This window comes from Nyctereutes procyonoides, unplaced genomic scaffold, assembly GCF_905146905.1.
Source record: "Nyctereutes procyonoides isolate TBG_1078 unplaced genomic scaffold, NYPRO_anot_genome, whole genome shotgun sequence".
Classification (NCBI taxonomy): domain Eukaryota; kingdom Metazoa; phylum Chordata; class Mammalia; order Carnivora; family Canidae; genus Nyctereutes; species Nyctereutes procyonoides.
The window spans coordinates 38832506-38850885 of record NW_026575120.1 but is presented as its reverse complement, the minus strand read 5'-3'; the positions used below and the strand labels follow the sequence as shown (position 1 = coordinate 38850885).

The following is an 18380-nucleotide window of genomic DNA, read 5'->3' as shown; positions in this document are numbered from 1 at the left end:
TATATTCATTGTGTCTATATAAGCTGGGAATACTCTATCATGGTGTGGTGTAATAAATATATTGGGTCTTTGTTCCCGGTTCCTGGCACAGGGCCTAAAACCCTTGGAATTTTCTGAGTGATAGAAATGTCTTCAGTTATTCATAACACCCCTCCTTTGGGGTTTGAGTCTAGTTACTATATGGATGAGTCATAGGTATGTGTGAAAACTCAACTGACTCAGGATTCTTTATCAATAAATTTAAATTTCTTCCCAGTGTGTCTAATGATGTTTCAGGGCATTGTCATCTACAGCTGAGGTTCTCAAACATGGTATGTACGTTGATGGGCTTCAAAGTGTCCAAGAAACTGCTGACTGTGTGTGTGTGTGCATGAATATTCATGGATTCCACACAAACTCAATAGAGTCTATGACCCCAAATTTTTAATTCTGTTTTTTTGAAAATTGGAATTGTGTTTGCCCATTGCTAATGTCCCAAGATCTCTCATCTCTTCTCTGGTACTTCAAAGTTTATTAATGGAGGATGAATAATTCATCTTTAAGTTCTCTCATACAGTGGCAGATAAACCACCTAAGCCAAGAAATGTGCTAATTTAGAAAAAAATAAAACTTCTGACATTTTCATATTCTTTCTATTGCACCAATCATTTTGTTTTAAGGAGACTTTTTTGGGGGATGAAGTTATTTTCTGGTAACCTTAAATTTAATGTTAATAAAGTCTCAATATCAGAGTTTATATAGCATAATCTATTTTAAACTCCTATTTAGGAATATATGTAATATATTCATCTCACAGAAAATTTAGAAACAATTTAAATATATAAGGAAAATAAAAAGCACAGTTGCAAATCCTAACTTTTTCAATTATTTTATAGTGAGCATATTTCATTTTTAAAAAAATTATATACAGTTATTGATTAACACATAAATGTGTGTGTATATGTATATCAACAATTTCAAAACTGCAGACAAGGCACGATGAGTTGGCACAGAAAACTCACAGGGTCACAGCCACCATACACTTCTTACATTTTTTTTCTTTTTTTTTTCTTTTCTTTTTTTCTTTCTTTTCACTTCTTAGTTTTAAAGGATACACAGCAATATTGGACATGTTCTAGGCATTATGTGAAACGCTAGCTTGACCTACTTCACCATTCCAACATCCTGCCACATTGCATTTGAAGATCTCCAGTCCTAGTGAAGGTGAGCTTTTTATAACTTCTCTCATAAAAAGAGCATCACATGAAAGTAAAAGTGGAACAGAAGATGAAGATGGCAGTCAAATCTGATCCCAAAATCCGAGGAGTTGTACCACACAGGGACACTCATCCCACTAGCAAATGATCATTGCTGTTTTAAGAATTAAATGACATTTTTTTTTCATTTATCTGTTTTTTTTTTTTTTTGAATGGCTACTGAGTTGTTAGGATATAAACATTTATTAAGTAGTCTGGCTCTATTACAGAATGGTCTAGGACAGCTGTGGAAAAATTAATAACATACTGGGGTTTTCACGAAGAAAGAAAGCTTAGAAACCCCTTGCTAAATAACATCTCATCCTATTTATTTTGATGATACACTCTTTTTGTTCATTTAGTGTTACTCCTTTTCTCTTGGAATATGTAACACTGTGATGGACATCTTACAGAACTCTTATCTCTATATATGATTAATATTTTTGGTGGATATTTTGAGGTTGAACTGCTCTCCAAATAATTTATTTAAAAAACCCGAAATGCCTACCTGTATAAAATGGGAATTTATAGTTTTTATGAGACCAATATGATTGATTACTTTTTTTACCTTTGATCATTCATAAGATAAACTATATGTCCTTTTATTTATGAAGAACCTCTTAAAACATTCTATACTTTTACCTTATTTCTTCTATGATAATTATATCTGAGAAAACATAACCTGACCAAAAAAAAAAAAAAAAACTCTCTATAGTCATGAAGTCATAAATGACTTAATATAAATCAGAACTCAGGATTTCTTAGTATTTTGTAATAAATATTAATCAATCCTGTGTTTATGATATATTGCCTATCCTCAAGAATAATAGGTGGTTTATATCATAATTAACTACCAATGGAAAGATTACGACATGTATTTGTTCTGGACTTACTAAACTGCCCTGATGACATGATATATGGTCTGTTCTCATTAAATTATTACTTTGGTACTAAAATTTTTTAACTATTTCCAATATTCTTTGAAATTACAGATTTAGAAATGAATAAATGACACATTAGACCCTAAAGGTGAAAGATAATTTTTCTTTGGAAAATAAAACAAATGGAGTGGGCGGGTATGTGACTGACAATAACACAATGACACAGTCGGAGACTCAAGATCTAGCACAGTGGATGGGTCCTCAGCTCACCTCGTAGTCCAGGTCCAGGTAGTCGAATTCTCCATTGGTGCGGAAGTGCTGCACACCTCTGTCCAGGGTGAGGTTAATGCTCCGGCCCTGGCGCTCAATGACCACAGAGTGCCAGTGGTGATCATCCAGCAGACTTCCAGTCATCACGGACGTGTGGCCATAGATGGGGCCCAGCTGGTTGCTTCCTGAGTCATGGAATGAACAGAAATGAGGCAACAACAGCACAGCCATGCTGTGTAGCAGCACACCTTCCCCTACAGCCACAGGCTGGTGCCCCACTCAAGTCCTGTCCACTGACTTGAGTATGGGGGAACCAGCATGTAAACATACTTCAAGGCAGTTTCATATTCAAATTCATAGAAGCTAATAAAGATGGAAAACACCATCTTTGAAAAGAAAAGAAAAATGAGCTTTTTTTATTTTTTACTGTGCCATGAATTCTGCTAAATGTTCCAGGTTCCTTACAAAGTCAGTGCCCTGTGGCTCGGGAGCCAAGTGCCTGGGTTCTCCTGCTGGCTCCTGGCTCCACCACTGGCTCACTCTGTGATCCTGGGCAAGCTGGCAGCTTCTCTGCACCTATGTTGCCTCATATATAAAATGTAGAAAATTAGGCTACCAGCTTCTCAAAGTTGCTATGATGATTAACTTAATTAATAGATGCAAAGGACTTAACAAACTTCTTGGCATATAGTGAACATTAGCTAAATGTTTACCTGTGAACAGTCTTCTATTGTTGCCGTTATTTTTGTTATTGGTCAAGAAAACACAGCATGATACTTCCCACTTTCCACTGACTCCAAAAGCATAATTTTAAGGACAATGTAATATTTAATGGCATGGAAAATTAACTTGAATTACATTTTAAAATAAAAACTTGCAAAAATATGTATGTACCATTAATCTAGCTTTGAAAGATTTCCATGGCAACACGACTATAAATGAGAGTGAAAGGTTGTGAGAATCTAAAATGTTTACGAGGGTCATCTCTGGATACTGTTTACATGTTTTACACTATCTTCTATTTTGTCTAATCAAGCACTGCTTTTCATGGTCAGGCAAAACTAAATGCTCTAAAAATATAACATGATTCCAAAACAAACAGTATAATATAAATAGGAGAAATATAAATTGATTAGAGCACTGAGTGATTTCCTTTTTTTTTTTCCCCTTTTCACATTTAGAATGCTAATGATGCCTAAACCTGGCATTTTCTATGGTTTTACTGGATCAGATCTTCTTTCCTTCCAGTGATGAAACCAAATGTGCTGTGACTGGGATTGTGATTCAACTGTCTATGCACATGTGGCAGTGGGGCAGAGAGGGAGAAAGAAAAGTAGAAATAAGTCTAAGAAAAGGATATACTCTGTTTTATTACTTTAAATTACTGTAAATGACTAGAAGACTGAGTAGTAGCAGCTAGATATGCCTGATATTTAGGTCATGGCATTAAAAAGGCACAGGGGACATAGGAGTGAGTGCATTTCCACGATTCTCATAAATTCCAGTCAGTCAATAAAACTCTAAGTAAACTGCTTTCCAGTGAAATGGTAATGATCCTTCTGTGAGGTCAGAGGATCAGCAACTAGTTTCAGAACAGTAATGTCACACATATATAAGGCACGGTGGCTTTTAAAGGGCTTCTCTGTGTGTTTCACTAAAAAAAAAAAAAAAAAAAAAAAAAAAAAAAAAAAACAAGAAAGGTTTGAGAAAGCAAACATCCTTAGATATAACTCAATTGCTCTGAGTGTGTGTGTGTGCATATTTTAAAAAGTACTTACATTTGGTTTTCTGATATCTATCCCCCTCAACGCCCCCTATTTCTCCTTATCTTCTACTGAAACTTGTTTCAAAAATGATTTAGAGATATTTTCCCCGGATAATACATGAATACATGTACATAATTATAAGTAGAGAGTATTGTGAAGAATTAATATGTGTTACATTAATAAATCATTTCCAACACTAAACATAGTTCAGTCTAATTCCTTCCAGATTTTTTTCCTATACATATATTTAACTATATACACATATACTTATGTGTGCATATATAATCAAAAATATTGAGATATTACTTTATAATATTTTATACTACAGTTTAATTTAATGTTTTATTTTTTTATTTTTTATTTTTTTAATAATAAATTTATCTTTTATTGGTGTTCAATTTGCCAACATACAGAATAACACCCAGTGCTCATCCCGGGTAGGAAATATCAGAAAGGGAGACAGAACATAAAGACTCCTAACTCTGGGAATGGGTGACAATTTAATGTTTTATAGTAATTTTTTAGAATTAAAATTATTCACAGATATTTTAAATTCACATCGACATATTTCTTCTATATGCTTAGCTTTTTTCCCCAATTTTTGACAGTGTAATCAATATTACCAAGTACGTCCTTGGACTTATATCCTATAACCACCCCCCATTATTTCCTTATATTATTAGACTAAAATATACAGGCAATTTTTAGATATCTGAAGACACTGTCAACTGTTCTATTGAAAATATTTTCTGATACAAAGAACAGTACAAAGAATAATGTCACATATTCATCAATACTGATATTATTTTTAAATTGATTTACTTAACAAAAATTAGTCATTATTTTATCGTGCGTCTATTTTATAGACAGTGCCGTAGAACATCTGATGTTTATAGAATACTTCTACTTTTTCTTCTATGCATCACCTTTTATGTCCTATGTCTACATTTTCTCTTAAAGCCTTGGCATTCTTAAGGAGTGGTATAAATTCTTCCTCATGAATGCACTAAACGTCCATATTTGACATTTGCATTTTTCTAGTTTCACATGCATTGTGATTTTATGTAATGTAAAATAATTCAATATTTTTTGTGTAATTAACCGATCCAGCTTTTTGTGCGGTTTTCTTCTTCATTTTTTCTTATAGAAGCTACTATTTCTATCAGATCAGATTTGAAGTGAGGAAAGTTTCATAATAAATGGTAAATCTTCATAGACATTGTATCAAGTATTACCAACAACAACAACAAAAAAACCTGAAACTGCATATTTTAGTATAGTACTAACTTTCAAAGTAATAAAATTTAAAATGTAGAACACAAGCCATATTCGGAAATGTCTAGACCACTCTGATAAGCAAGTCAAAAAAGGCAGGATCTGGTTTTGGGTTCTTATCTTCAGTTTTGTAGCTTTTGACTGGGACACATATGAACTTTAACAATTAACATATTTTAGTTATAATATTTTTGTAGAATTCTCTTATTATTTACAACAGAAGAAAACTTATGGAATATGTGATGCCTTCCAAAAAATTCTTGCATAAATCCCAAAACTTTTAGCCAACCAAGAGATTTAAAAATGCTTTGAAAACAACAAAAACCCAAGACAAAATAAGAACTCATTCAAGTTTAACTCATTCTTCAGCCAATATTTTATTTCTCAGTTTCTGATTCTCTGATTTCTAGTTAGATTATGTTTGAAAAATTCGGTTCCACATTTCTCATCTTTTCTTAACCTATGTCAATAAAACTACCATCCTTTCTATTCCTCTGAGAGAAAATCAACAGTAACCTCTATGTGGTCTAAGCCAATATTCACCTGCCTATCTTCATCTTAGGTGAATTCAACAAAATAGCTGCCTCTTTTCTTTCCCTGGTCTCTGATACCACACGTTCCCATTTCCTCCTGCTCAATGCCTATTCCCCTCAGTCTTCATGTAAACTTCCTCTCCCTCCCATTAATACATGCAACTCCCTAATTGAAATCTCAACTCTGAAGTCTAATAAGAAATCAAAATGCATCACGTTCATTTTAGACCTCCTCTATTAGAGGAAACTAATAATCCTTTACCAGAACTCTAGAGAAAATATAGACTTGTCTCTACTTCTGAAAATGGCGCTTAAGTTCCTTAGACGTGTAGGAACTTCGCTTCTTCTCTTTCTTCCTCGTTACATATCATGCTAAACTTACCACTGAAGTCATCTCCCACCTAGACCTACTTCCCTGCACCTCCACTGAGCCACCTCTGCAAGCCCGGGCTACATCTCACTTGCATTATGAGGGAGTCTAGCTTTGAAGTTCATGCAAATGCAAACATTTTCTTTTACAGAAGTCTCAGTAAACTTTTAAAAATAAGATCATGATGCCATGTCGTTTAAGGCCTACCAACAGCTTCTTTTTCTTGACTAACACCGCCTAAAACCTTTTCCATGCTGTATAGGATCTTACAGGATTTGAACAATCCCCAACTTTCAGTTTCTGTCTTCTCCACTGACTCACTTCATTTCATCTACCCACACCAGCCTCCCTCCTGTTCCTTGAACATGTTGGATCTTCGTCAGTAGTGACTGGTAGCTGGAATGCTCTTCTCTCGGATATTCTCATGGCAGTTATAGCCATAACCGAGATCTCAGCTAGAGTATCTTCTCCAGGAGGATGTTCCTTCATACATATGCATACGTATCTCTGCAGTATCTCTTATCATTTTAGCTTATTTGATTGATTTTATACCACTTACCATTATTTGAAGACAATGCTTTCGATTTAGTTGTTTTAAAATAATAGATAATATATTTTCTAGCTCCTCCACTAGGTCATAAACTTCGTGAACTTAAGGACCTTCTCTATTGGTTCACCACTGTTTCTCAGATACTAGTATATAGTACCTTGCTAAGGACAAGGACATAAGAATTATTTTTTTAATGAATAAGTACATATGGATTAAACCACTATGGATTAAAGATGAATTGATAATGGCAACTGTTTTTTTATAATTTCCATTTTAAGAATTAAGGAACATTCACATTTTACTAATGGGAAGATTAATAAATGAATAAAATGGTGCCAAAAGTCAGAACATACCTAGGTTTAAGCTGAAGACCAGCTTGGCTTTTTTCAGTTCCAGGGTGATGTAATCCCCTTGCTGTCCTTCCCCATGCAAGATCACCCCTTCACTTTCAGAGGTTTTAAATTTCAAGGCAATGACGTCTTTCAGTGTTTTCATCTTCTTGTTTCTGAATCTATATGGTAACACGACGTGGCCATCAAAGTTGATAACATCAGCCCCTAAGAGAAGAAACAAATAACATTTTATTTCAGTTCTTGGATGTCACTACCCAGTGTGAAATACACCCGCTTCCAATGGGTGTCTGCACAGAAGAAATGAGAAAGAAGTGTTTTTTTCCTGAAAAAATCTGGAGTCCTGGGTTTTTGTTCTATTTCTTCTTTTGGTTTGTCTGTTCTGAAATAAACTTTATGGAAAATATTCATAAAAATTGATCAAAGAAATCTTTATCAGTATCAAATCATCCTTTAATTGTAATACTAACAACATAAATACTGTTAATGATTTGTAAGCTTCAAATTTTAACTTGTGGGATCCCTGGGTGGCACAGCGGTTTGGCGCCTGCCTTTGGCCCAGGGCGTGATCCTGGAGACCCGGGATCGAATCCCACATCAGGCTCCCGGTGCATGGAGCCTGCTTCTCCCTCTGCCTGTGTCTCTGCCCTTCTCTCTCTCTCTGTATGACTATCGTAAATAAATAAATAAAAAAAAAATTAACTTGTGAGTCTGGAGTTTACTTGAAAAAGAAATAAAATTTTTAATTCTTGACATATTATGAGGTTTTAATGTTTTCCTTCTTAAATGGGACTGATTATTCATGATTTTTAAGTACACATTTTGCTCACAAATTTATTTTTTTGACATAAGAACAAAGGATCCTGAAATGTGGAATTTAATGATATACTCATTCCTCTAATGGTTTTTAATGTTCTACTGCATTTTCAACAAATGTTATGGTAGTACCCAGAGTTTATAGCTAACTGAACTTCAAGAAGCTTTGTGCTATTTGCTCTTGGACTTCAAGAAGAACAAATACACTATGACTAGAGTAGCTCTAATTTGGTTTTAGAAAATTTTACTGAAGACATGAAATGATATAGGCTTTTTAAAAATATAAACAATTTTGTCACCACCCTCGGAAACAAGTGATGGTGGGAAGGGGGGTGGTGGGTTAGTTTCATAACTGCCACTTACTCACATCAGAAATGGAAAATGACATGAATCTTATTATGCACTAGTGGTCAGTAGGTTTCAAATTCATGGAATGGCTCAAAGATGAACTGTAATTATTCAGAGTAGATTTTGAGTACAAATAGAAACCCACTTATCATAATTAGACCTTTGTAATTAAAAATATTTTTTAAAAATCCATTTCTTAAGCTTTTGATTTTGAATAATAGAAAATGCAGTCAAACTGGATAGCTCTAATTACTTTAGAATTACAAGCCTGAATGAAGCCTGCCTCTCAATTTGGAGCAAGGTCTTGCTAAGGATTTTCACAGTGACAGTGGAGAAAAATAATAGCAAGTTTAAAGCCTGTTGGAGAAATATTTTTTTCATCTCATGTCCTAAGTCCCTGGCACCTGTATACTTCAATTGCCACAGGAAATACCATGGATCCCAACTCTCAAGTAATAAGAGCATGTCCCCTCACCGTAGCCTCAGTGGAAGTGCAGAGCTACCATAGCTAGTCACTCTTTTTGTGCACTACTTGCAATTATAAGTTTTGCTCTTATTTCTTATTTGAGATTTGTCGTATTCAAAAAAATTCAGAAAGAAAAATGGAACTTTGCACTTTAAGTTTTCATTCTTATAGTCGATTCTTTACCATCCATAAAAAGACCTTCTTAATCAACAAAATTCTGTTCTCTAAGACTGTAAATCACAGAGGTTTATTTTACTATGGGGGGAAAATCAACCATTAAATTTAGGCTTCTGCTAACACTGCAAAGCCAATTAGACTTTAGCTTAATCATCTATACTGTCACAGCTGAATTCCAATTGCAGTATCTTTATCATCTGTGATGAGAGGTAAGAGAGAAAAAAGTGGAATCTGATTATAAGATCTCAGGTTGAATTTATAAATGCAGCAGTTGGAAGAAATTACTTTTTGTCTGAAAAGTGCATAATTGAAAAGTCAGGAGGAGGGAGTAAATCCTGAACCCCAGAAAGTAATTTTGCAGTCAATTTCATGTCAGTGACAGTTGACTTATAGACACATCATTTTTAAATATCTTCAATATATATTAATTGACATAAAATATTCCCCATTCATCTTTCAGGAAGTAAATGTTCTCTAAGCTTAGATAGAGGAAAGAACCCACCCCTACCATATCTTCTCCTAAATCAAAATTTACAATCAGTTCTAGGTATGGAGTAGTACAAATGCTGGTGCCTCTCTTCCCCAGTTTTAGAGCAATGGAAAGAGTGAGAGAAAGAACGGGCATGGTTTATTTCTTCAGAGAGTCGTAGAATATCAGCAAAAACATAAAGGAACACTATTTATGCGGACTAAGCCTTATCTTGCAAATGGTAAGTGGTCATTTGAGAAATTGATAAAATGCTCTGCAAACCAGGCCTTTTACATTATGAAATCAAAGTTGTTCTTCTGTAACTGGGTTAAAGCTTGCATAATATCAGCATAAAGATGTGAGCTCAGAGTTGCCTTTGAAAACACAAAATTCCTAGAAATAACCTGTGATATAATATTCATACAGAAATATATTCATACACTTTTAACAGAGTCCGGGATATGGTAAAATCTATTAGAATTTAATTCTATTTCCTACAAAAATATATTTAAATTTCATTTGACATCTAATAATATGTTGTGCTTATTTTGGGACAAGCCACCTTTTTTTCCCCTATTACCCTGATTGCTTATCACTCCCTAGAATTAAGTTTTCTATGCAGTGATTAAATATGTATGGTTGAACTGTTTAAGCAATCTGAGCAACAACAATGGCTAGTCAAAGAGTGAATGCAAAATCACAGCGCTTCCACAATTTTGTTTCTAACAATAACTCAGAGAGCTGGTAACGTGCCCAGTTCATCAAAACATCATGGGAGAGAAGGCTTTTTTTTCTTTTCTTTTTAATTTCATTGTTAGTCTTTACTTTGATTTTGGAGAAGACATTTTGGAGAAGAGGGTTTACCATCTAAAGATTTTAATAGTTAAAAAAAAAGCCTTTGCTATATTTTTTTACTACAAGTTTAATATATATTTACTACTGAAAGGAAATCAAATAATACAGAAACAGAGAACGTATAATGTGACTCCCAAAACAGGAGATCACCAATATGATCGATATGGGCAAAAGGTCAGTGCACAGCCTTCCAGATGTTATTCATTTACTTATATATCCACCTACCTCCTCATGTAATGTATGGAATTATTCATATATTATTATGTATACATACATGCATAGATGTGTGTGTATATGTGGGCGGTGTGGGTGCATGTGTCAGGGCAGTAGAGACAGGGATGAGAATGTCATTTCCTTTGGATATAGTTCAAAATGTTGACTGGTAAGCAGCTTGAATGTTGGGTAATATAATATTTATAAATATTAGTTGGGAAATTGTATGTTTTAGCTAATTAGTATATTTTGTTGGTCTTCATGCACCAAGGCACTTATATAAAGTAAGAATATATCTAATTTGAAAGGTAATTTATCCTGTTTATTTGAAAAAGTTAAAAATGTAGGGATGCCTGGGTGGTTCAGTCAGTTAAGCATCTGACTCTTGGATCTGGCTAGGATCATGATCTGGTCATGAGACTGAGCCCCACATGGGGATCCATGCTCGGCCTAAGTTGGCCTGAGATTGTCTCCCTCCCCCTGAACTCTGGAAGTAAAGTTTAAAAACATTATAAAAGATAGACTTTGCTTAGTTTTGCAAATGTTCTTTTTCTAAGTCAGAGGTCAATATTTTGGATATGACCAAACAGCATTCCTGCCATCTTTACTCTTTATCCATCCACTGATTTCTATTCTTGATAGTATTTATCCCTATCATATATTTTTTTAAGATTTCATTTATTTATTCATGAGAGACAGATTGAGAGAGACAGAGAGAGAGGCAGAGACAGGCAGAGGGAGAAGCAGGCTCCATGTAGGCAGGTGGATGCGGGACTCGGTCCCGGGACCTCAGGATCACATCGGCCCCGGGCCAAAAAGCAGGCACCGAACCACTGAGCCATCCAGGGATCCCCTGTACCTGACATATTTATGTGCTTCTACATTTATAGCATTATACACACTCTCTTCTGCTGAAAACATATGCATCAGAGACTTTGTGTTCCCCCTTCCACCCTGATGCCCAGTACTTAGTGCCTCAGAAACAGCCCCTACTCATTCAGTATTTGTTAAATGATTGTATGTTGTCATTGCTATTTCAATAAATTGGATTAAAGTATTATAGACATCATTGTTTTATACTTTTTCGTTAGAGATGAGAATCACTAGTTGCAAGAGACATCAAGAATCATTCTGATCCCTCTTGGTGCTGTAATTATTCAAATATACAAGGTTTCAGCTGTTGGAGAAAAAAATGGTAATATTAGGCTACATGCTGTGGTGGAGGGTGGAATTCACTCCATTTTTATTAATTGAATCGGTATTATTCAACCAACAGACATTAACTCTGGAGGTACGTGATCTATTTCATCTCATCTGCACACTGCTTTGATCTGGTTAATTTCTTCCTTCTAATCCACTGCCTTTTCTTTCAGTATATCTGTGGTTTAAACCTAAAAGTTAAAATAGACCCCAAAATGTCAATAGCAGCTAATTTAGAGAAATAGCAAATGAGCCTTCTCCAAATCCTTTGAAAAATATCTAATATAGACTCTGAAAAGTCACTTCTCTTTCGGGAAAAGAGTAAAAGAAAAACAAAAACCTTCAAGGCTCTTTCATGAAGGTCAGCATCTCACATTTTGTGCAATATTTCTCCTTAAAATGTGCTGCTTTGCTGCTGGGCATCTACCCTAAAGATGCAGATGCAATGAAACGCCGGGACACCTGCACCCCGATGTTTCTAGCAGCCATGTCCACAATAGCCAAACTGTGGAAGGAGCCTCGGTGTCCATCGAAAGATGATGGATAGAGAAGCTGTGGTCTATGTATACAATGGAATATTCCTCAGCCATTAGAAACGACAAATACCCACCATTTGCTTCAATGAGGATGGACCTGGAGGGTATGATGCTGAGTGAAATAAGTCAATTGGAGAAGGACAAACATTATATGTTCTCATTCATTTGGGGGAATATAAATAATAGTGAAAGGGAATAGAGGGGAAGGGAGAAGAAATGGGTAGGAAATATCAGAAAGGGAGGCAGAACATGGAAGACTCCTAACTCTGGGAAATAAACTAGGGGTGGGGGAAGGGGAGGAGGGCAGGGGGTGGGGGTGAATGGGTGAGGGGCACTGAGGGGAGCACTTGACAGGATGAGCACTGGGTGTTATTCTGTAGGTTGGCAAATTGAACACCAATAAAAAACATTTAAATTTATTATTTAAAAAATGTGCTGCTTTGCCCTTAGGTACTTGAAAACTCATAGTAGAACAACAACAACAGCAACAACAGAGGAATCTGATTTTATTTTTCCATAAAACTGGACTCGAGTATTTAATGGCCTAGAAGTTCCACATGGACCTTCCACAGGCAAATCTAACTCTATGAGTCCAACCCGTAATTCCTTCTCTGGGGGCCCAAGCACTTGCTCTTGTACCCATTATCTAGTCAAGACAGAAATCTGAGGCTTTCTTCAGCTTCTTCCTATCTCAGTTGCCCACATTCACTCAGTTTTAAGCTCTAAATAAAGCCCATCTTTGGTTTTAAAACAAAGAGTTTATTTTTTATGCATGCCACCAAACTACCATCACCTCACACAGTGTCTATGACATTAACATTGCTAGAAGATGATTCCCACGCTCTAGTCTAACTTCCCTTCAATCTATCCTCCACACAGAAGCTAAAAAGATCTTTCTAAAATAAACTTTGTTGCCGAAAAACTCTTCAGCATGGCCTACAAGACCCTCCATGATAGAAACCCTGCCTTTTTCCGTGGCTTATATTTTCACATAGGTTTAGGCATCCTCCGAGCTTCAGATAATTCTCACCTACTAGAAAAGCTTTTCTTGTATGAAAGAGCCTATGACACCCGTACAGAGTTTTATCGTATCACTTCTCATCTTACGTTGAAATGATCTCTCGATGGGTCTGATTTCCTCTGTTGACTTTAAGCTTTCCTAAGGTACAGATTCTGGATTGTTCCACTTTGTACTTCTGGCACAATAAATACTTCTTAGACTGATCTAAATGTAAGTGGTGTTTGAGACAAGACAAAAGGAAAACTCACTGTTTTTATTTTCCTTCAAAACCATACCTGGCACAATACAGTTTACAGACTTATGCATGATTTAGTGGCATGTGTTTATATAAATACTACAACTCTGGGCTTCTGATGTGAATAAATAGTTTAAAACATGAAATGCTTTTATTATACTCACACTGGAGTTCTTTCTTTATAAGTCAAAGGCTAAAATATTTAACTCTAGTATGAATTTAAATACAAAATGTATATATGTTTTTCTTTTAACTAAGTTTAAAAGACATTTTACTGAATTTATTTATTTTTATTCTTAAAAAATATTTTATTTACTTATTCATGAGAGACACACACACACATAGAGAGAGAGAGAGAGAGAGAGAGAGAGAGAGAGGCAGAGACGCAGGCAGAGGGAGAAGCAGGCTCTGTGCAGGGAGCCCGACGTGGGACTCGATCCCAGGACTCCAGGATCATGCCCTGGGCTGAAGGCAAGCACTAAACCACTGAGCCACCCAAGAATCCCAATTTAATACTAACTTGAGATATAGATATATATATTCTATAAAGAAGCAAGAGGGACTTGCTCTCTGTATTTCCTATTATTGGATTACTTCATAAAAAAACTATAATGTGTGATGAATCATGATTCATTAATCACAGGGTTGGCCCACGTGAATAAGTCCCAGAGAAATATTAGTAATTTTCTGAAATTATATTATTCAACATCAAAGGACCAAAAGAAAACAAAAAAAAAAAAAAAACCCGAGGTTCTTCCCGATTCACCCAAAACGGTCATTTTCACACTCACACCACACAAGACATCAGATAACCAGACTGATACACTTCTGAGCAGGGTTACAGCTTTAATATATCTGATAATGCGGAGATAATAAGAAATTTCTGAAAATTAGCATAAAATCTATTTGTAGGGAATCCATGTGGAAGCTATTTTTATTTATTTTTGTAAATCAAAAAGTCAAACAAATTAGACTTGCCTTCTCTGTGATAATATTGCTGTTCACTGTAAACAGCTCTACAGGTTCTGACCATACACAATCTATTTTTCTGCTTAGGAGACTACCTAGAATAATAAACCCTAAGTAAATATTCCACAGATGAAGAAAGGAACCAGACATCAATAAACCCCCAAAATGTATTTTGTTATTCCTAATATTTTTCCCAGTTATTTTTTTTTATCAGTATTCATTTAAACTCACTTCTGTTTCTTGTTCCATTTAAAACATGGTTGTCAGCGTTGGGGCCAAATATCAATGCTACATAGGCTAATGGATAGCAGTTGGATTTAGGGACTTGCTCTGGGGCACTGATTTCATGGATAATTTATATATACTGAGGAAGAGATAAATTATTTGTATTAGCAAAGGTGCTGAGGGGTTTCAACAACCCTGGCCATTTCCTGAAGCTGCCACAGGCTTCCCCTTTCCCCTCGGTATTCACGGGGTCTTCCATTGTCTGCATCCTGGCCTTCACATCTGGGGCTTTGCCCCTCCCAGAGTCAGCCAATTCCTACAAGCGCATCCTCCAAATACAAACCCACCAATCCAGAGCCCCCAGCCCAGCCCAGCCCAGCTGTCTTCATCAGGCTCTCACACTCAAGGCCATGATCCCTCTGTCCTAGTCACCTCAGGGTTAAGTAACAGACAACCTGGGACAGTCCCTGTGTCCAAGAGCTGGCTGCCCTGCCTCACCTATTACTTACCTGCAGAAACCACAATGAAGGCTCTTGCCTCCTGACTGACCCAGTGCTTCCCCTTATGCTTCCCCCCTATGGCACTCCTCTTGGGAGCTGTAATAAACTCTCTTTTTAATGACAGTTGTTTCCTGATATATCAGCCTTGTAATATTTTAAATTTTAGATCAATGCCTTGTATTTTAAAACACACCTGTTGGCCTTACCATACTTCAGATACACTATATTCTAATAGACTTTCTGCAGAAAATTCCCTTACTATATCTTAGAAAAGAGAAGAAGGGAAAAATCAAAGTTTTGGCCAAGCAGATATCAAAGGTCTGATACCAGCTGGAATCCTCTGAAATGATTTCTACACCCATAGCCTTGTGCCAAGAATGTGGGGCCACTGAAGTAAAGGGGTGAAGTTTTATGAAAGAACTAATGTAGGTAAACTCTCCTGGTAAAAGACAGAATAAGGAATCAAGGCAGATGGGGGAAGAGCATATTCACTGTTTTATAGAGCTCAGTAGTTCTGTGCAATTTTAATATATAAGGGTCATATATCAGGGGGCAGGTTTAGAATTGGTACATGAAGGACCTAATGCTCCACGCAGAAGTCAGGAGTCTATGTGAGTAATGATGGCATCCTTGGGGGAAGGTGCTTGCCCAGACTTGTATCTGTGTTGATGATCAAGAGCGTGGAAAGAATGGAAGACAGTGCAGAGGAAGAGATAGCAAAGACCTTTCCTCCAAAAAAGCTGATGGTCTAATAGTGTCAACAAAGGTTATGCTGAGCCAGAATTCAGAAAGCAACTGTCACTAAAGAATGGAAACCTTTTTGATCATGCATTGTTGCTACCCAGAATTTTGAAACGGTTAAGGCTTCTAAAATGATTGAAGACTTTCAGATAAATATTTACAGGCAGAATTTTCTCTAATGGCATGGCAAATCCAACACCACAAAAGCAACAAGATTTTTAATGGGATTGAAACTACCTTAAAAACAAAAATGAGATTGCAAAGAATTCTTCTTTGAAATATGATTAAATTCAATTATTTGTGCAACCCTAATTTTTAGAAAGAACCTCAGAGGTGTATCAATTCCTTAGCTATCTCACATTTAATGCCCTATCTCATTCAAGTCCATGTGTTAGAAAACTAACATTATTCTCAAAATGTCAAATCAGTATTTTTTCCAAAGAGTATAAGCTTCCTCAACAGCCACTACAAAGTTTCCTGGACAACTGGCAAGATGGAGTAAGTGACTAATGAAATGGTCATTTTTATTTATTTACTTTCTACACTTCTCTGACAGGTATAAATGATGTGCATTCACTTGTAAGAGACAGGATATATGCTTAGTATGTTTTGTGTTTATGCATAGGATGTAGCACATTACAGCTTTGCTTTATTTTTGGTTTGATTTCTCATACCTTTGGGCGAATCTTTTACATCAACCATAAAATACGATTAATAAAGCCCCAAATGTACACATGTTGTGACATACTGTGCTCTCTACTCTCCATCAGAGCAATGGGGTCCTGTCTGGTAAAACATTAAATAGTACTCTGTGGCCCACTCGTCAGCACACCTCAGCGACTGGGGCACTGGAGGAAATCTGATTCACTGTGAATTTGGGTGCCATCCATTACTTCATGACACCTGCATGCCTACTGAGTCCCTGGTGAACAGGCTGAATTAACTCACTTCTGCAAGTGAGCAATGCTCCTACCACTTGTGCAGAAAGCCAGCCTTGACAGTGCTAAAATAATTGGAATTACCTGAAATTAGAAGTCGTAACTTCAACGCTCAGAGGGACAAGCGGTCCATGCACATTGGTGATGTCTGGCTTGATGTAAAATCCATTGATCTTTCATTTTTTCACTTATGATAGAGATACTTGCATAACAGAGACGGTATCTCCCGGATTTAAAGACAACAAGGAAAAGATGCTAAATTAATGGCTTTAAAATTTGGTCTTGATAGTTGAAAAACAATGAGGAGGTTTTGGGGATATAATATGTGAGAGGTGGTCCCTATCCATTGTAGCAAACTGAAGTTATGCAGCGATGCTGCTGGTATTCAAATGTTCAGCTTTCAAGAAATGTTAGAAATCTAACACTTTAATGAAATATCCCTATTTTTAAATGTTGAACAGCTGATTTGGGGCCTATTAAGCAGAAGCTGCTAGCTAGTGCCTCACAGATATTTTCTTATTTGGCCACAAATCTCTTTGAACTTGAACACTATCAAAATATAAGATTCACTGGATCATAATAACTCTGAATGTTTCATTTTCAAAGATATAATTTATCCGTGAATTATCGCAATATGTATCAACGAGGAATTTTATTTTTCAAAAGGCAAATTCTTAGGAAAACCAGTAGGCTAGTTCTAAACAGAGAAAGAGTGGATGGCTAAAACGGCAAACTTCAATGGTTATCATATGATACAGAGATAAATTGCTTTATGCTAACTCAATAACACTAAATGCAAAAAAAGAAAGAAGGGAGAAAGGGAGGGAAGGAGAATAAGGGCAGGGGGAGGATGGAAGGAAAAAAAATCACCATTTATCTGAGCTTCATTCATTGAGATTTTGGATAGAAAACTTTACATTTTTTCAAGTATTACCAATTAATAGGTAGAGCTGACCCTTCATTACTGGCAGATGCTATATGTGAAAAATTGCCTGCTCATTAAAATTTAGGTGTGTCCCCACTCATGGACATGTGAAGTGGGGCCCAATATCTGAGTCACCTGACGTCCACATTACCAGCTAAGGTCACATACAACAATGCTCTAGGTTCTTATTTCAGCTTTCATACTATAAAAAATGGGTCCCTTTCACAATTTAGTGCCATATTTCTTTGCACTTTGTTGTTTAGGGAATGATTCCGCTTTTTAAAATTGTCTCTCTCCCAAGAGTAGAGCTGAAGTGCTGTGTAGTGCTGTGTAGTGCTCTTGCAAAATGTAAGAAAGTGCCTGTGAGATGTGCCTGATGGAGAAAACACATGTGTTAGATCAACTTTGTTCAGGCTTGAATTATGGTGCTGTTGACTGTGAGTTCAATGTTCATGAATCCACGAGATACACTAGATGAGATGCCTTTAAATACAAACACAAACCAGGTAATGTGGT

At 36.1% G+C, this 18380-nt stretch overlaps 1 protein-coding gene across 1 annotated transcript in view; it reads right to left on the bottom strand.

The window, feature by feature from the left end:
• Nucleotides 1–18380, bottom strand: part of CNTNAP2 (contactin associated protein 2) — a 1382004-nt gene that overhangs the window by 1074276 nt on the left and 289348 nt on the right. The window contains exons 5-6 of the mRNA XM_055334793.1: nt 7234–7437; nt 2387–2571 (exon numbers count right to left, since the gene is read on the bottom strand). Coding sequence (XP_055190768.1) covers nt 2387–2571; nt 7234–7437 — 389 coding nt within the window. The remainder of the gene's footprint in view (nt 1–2386; nt 2572–7233; nt 7438–18380) is intronic.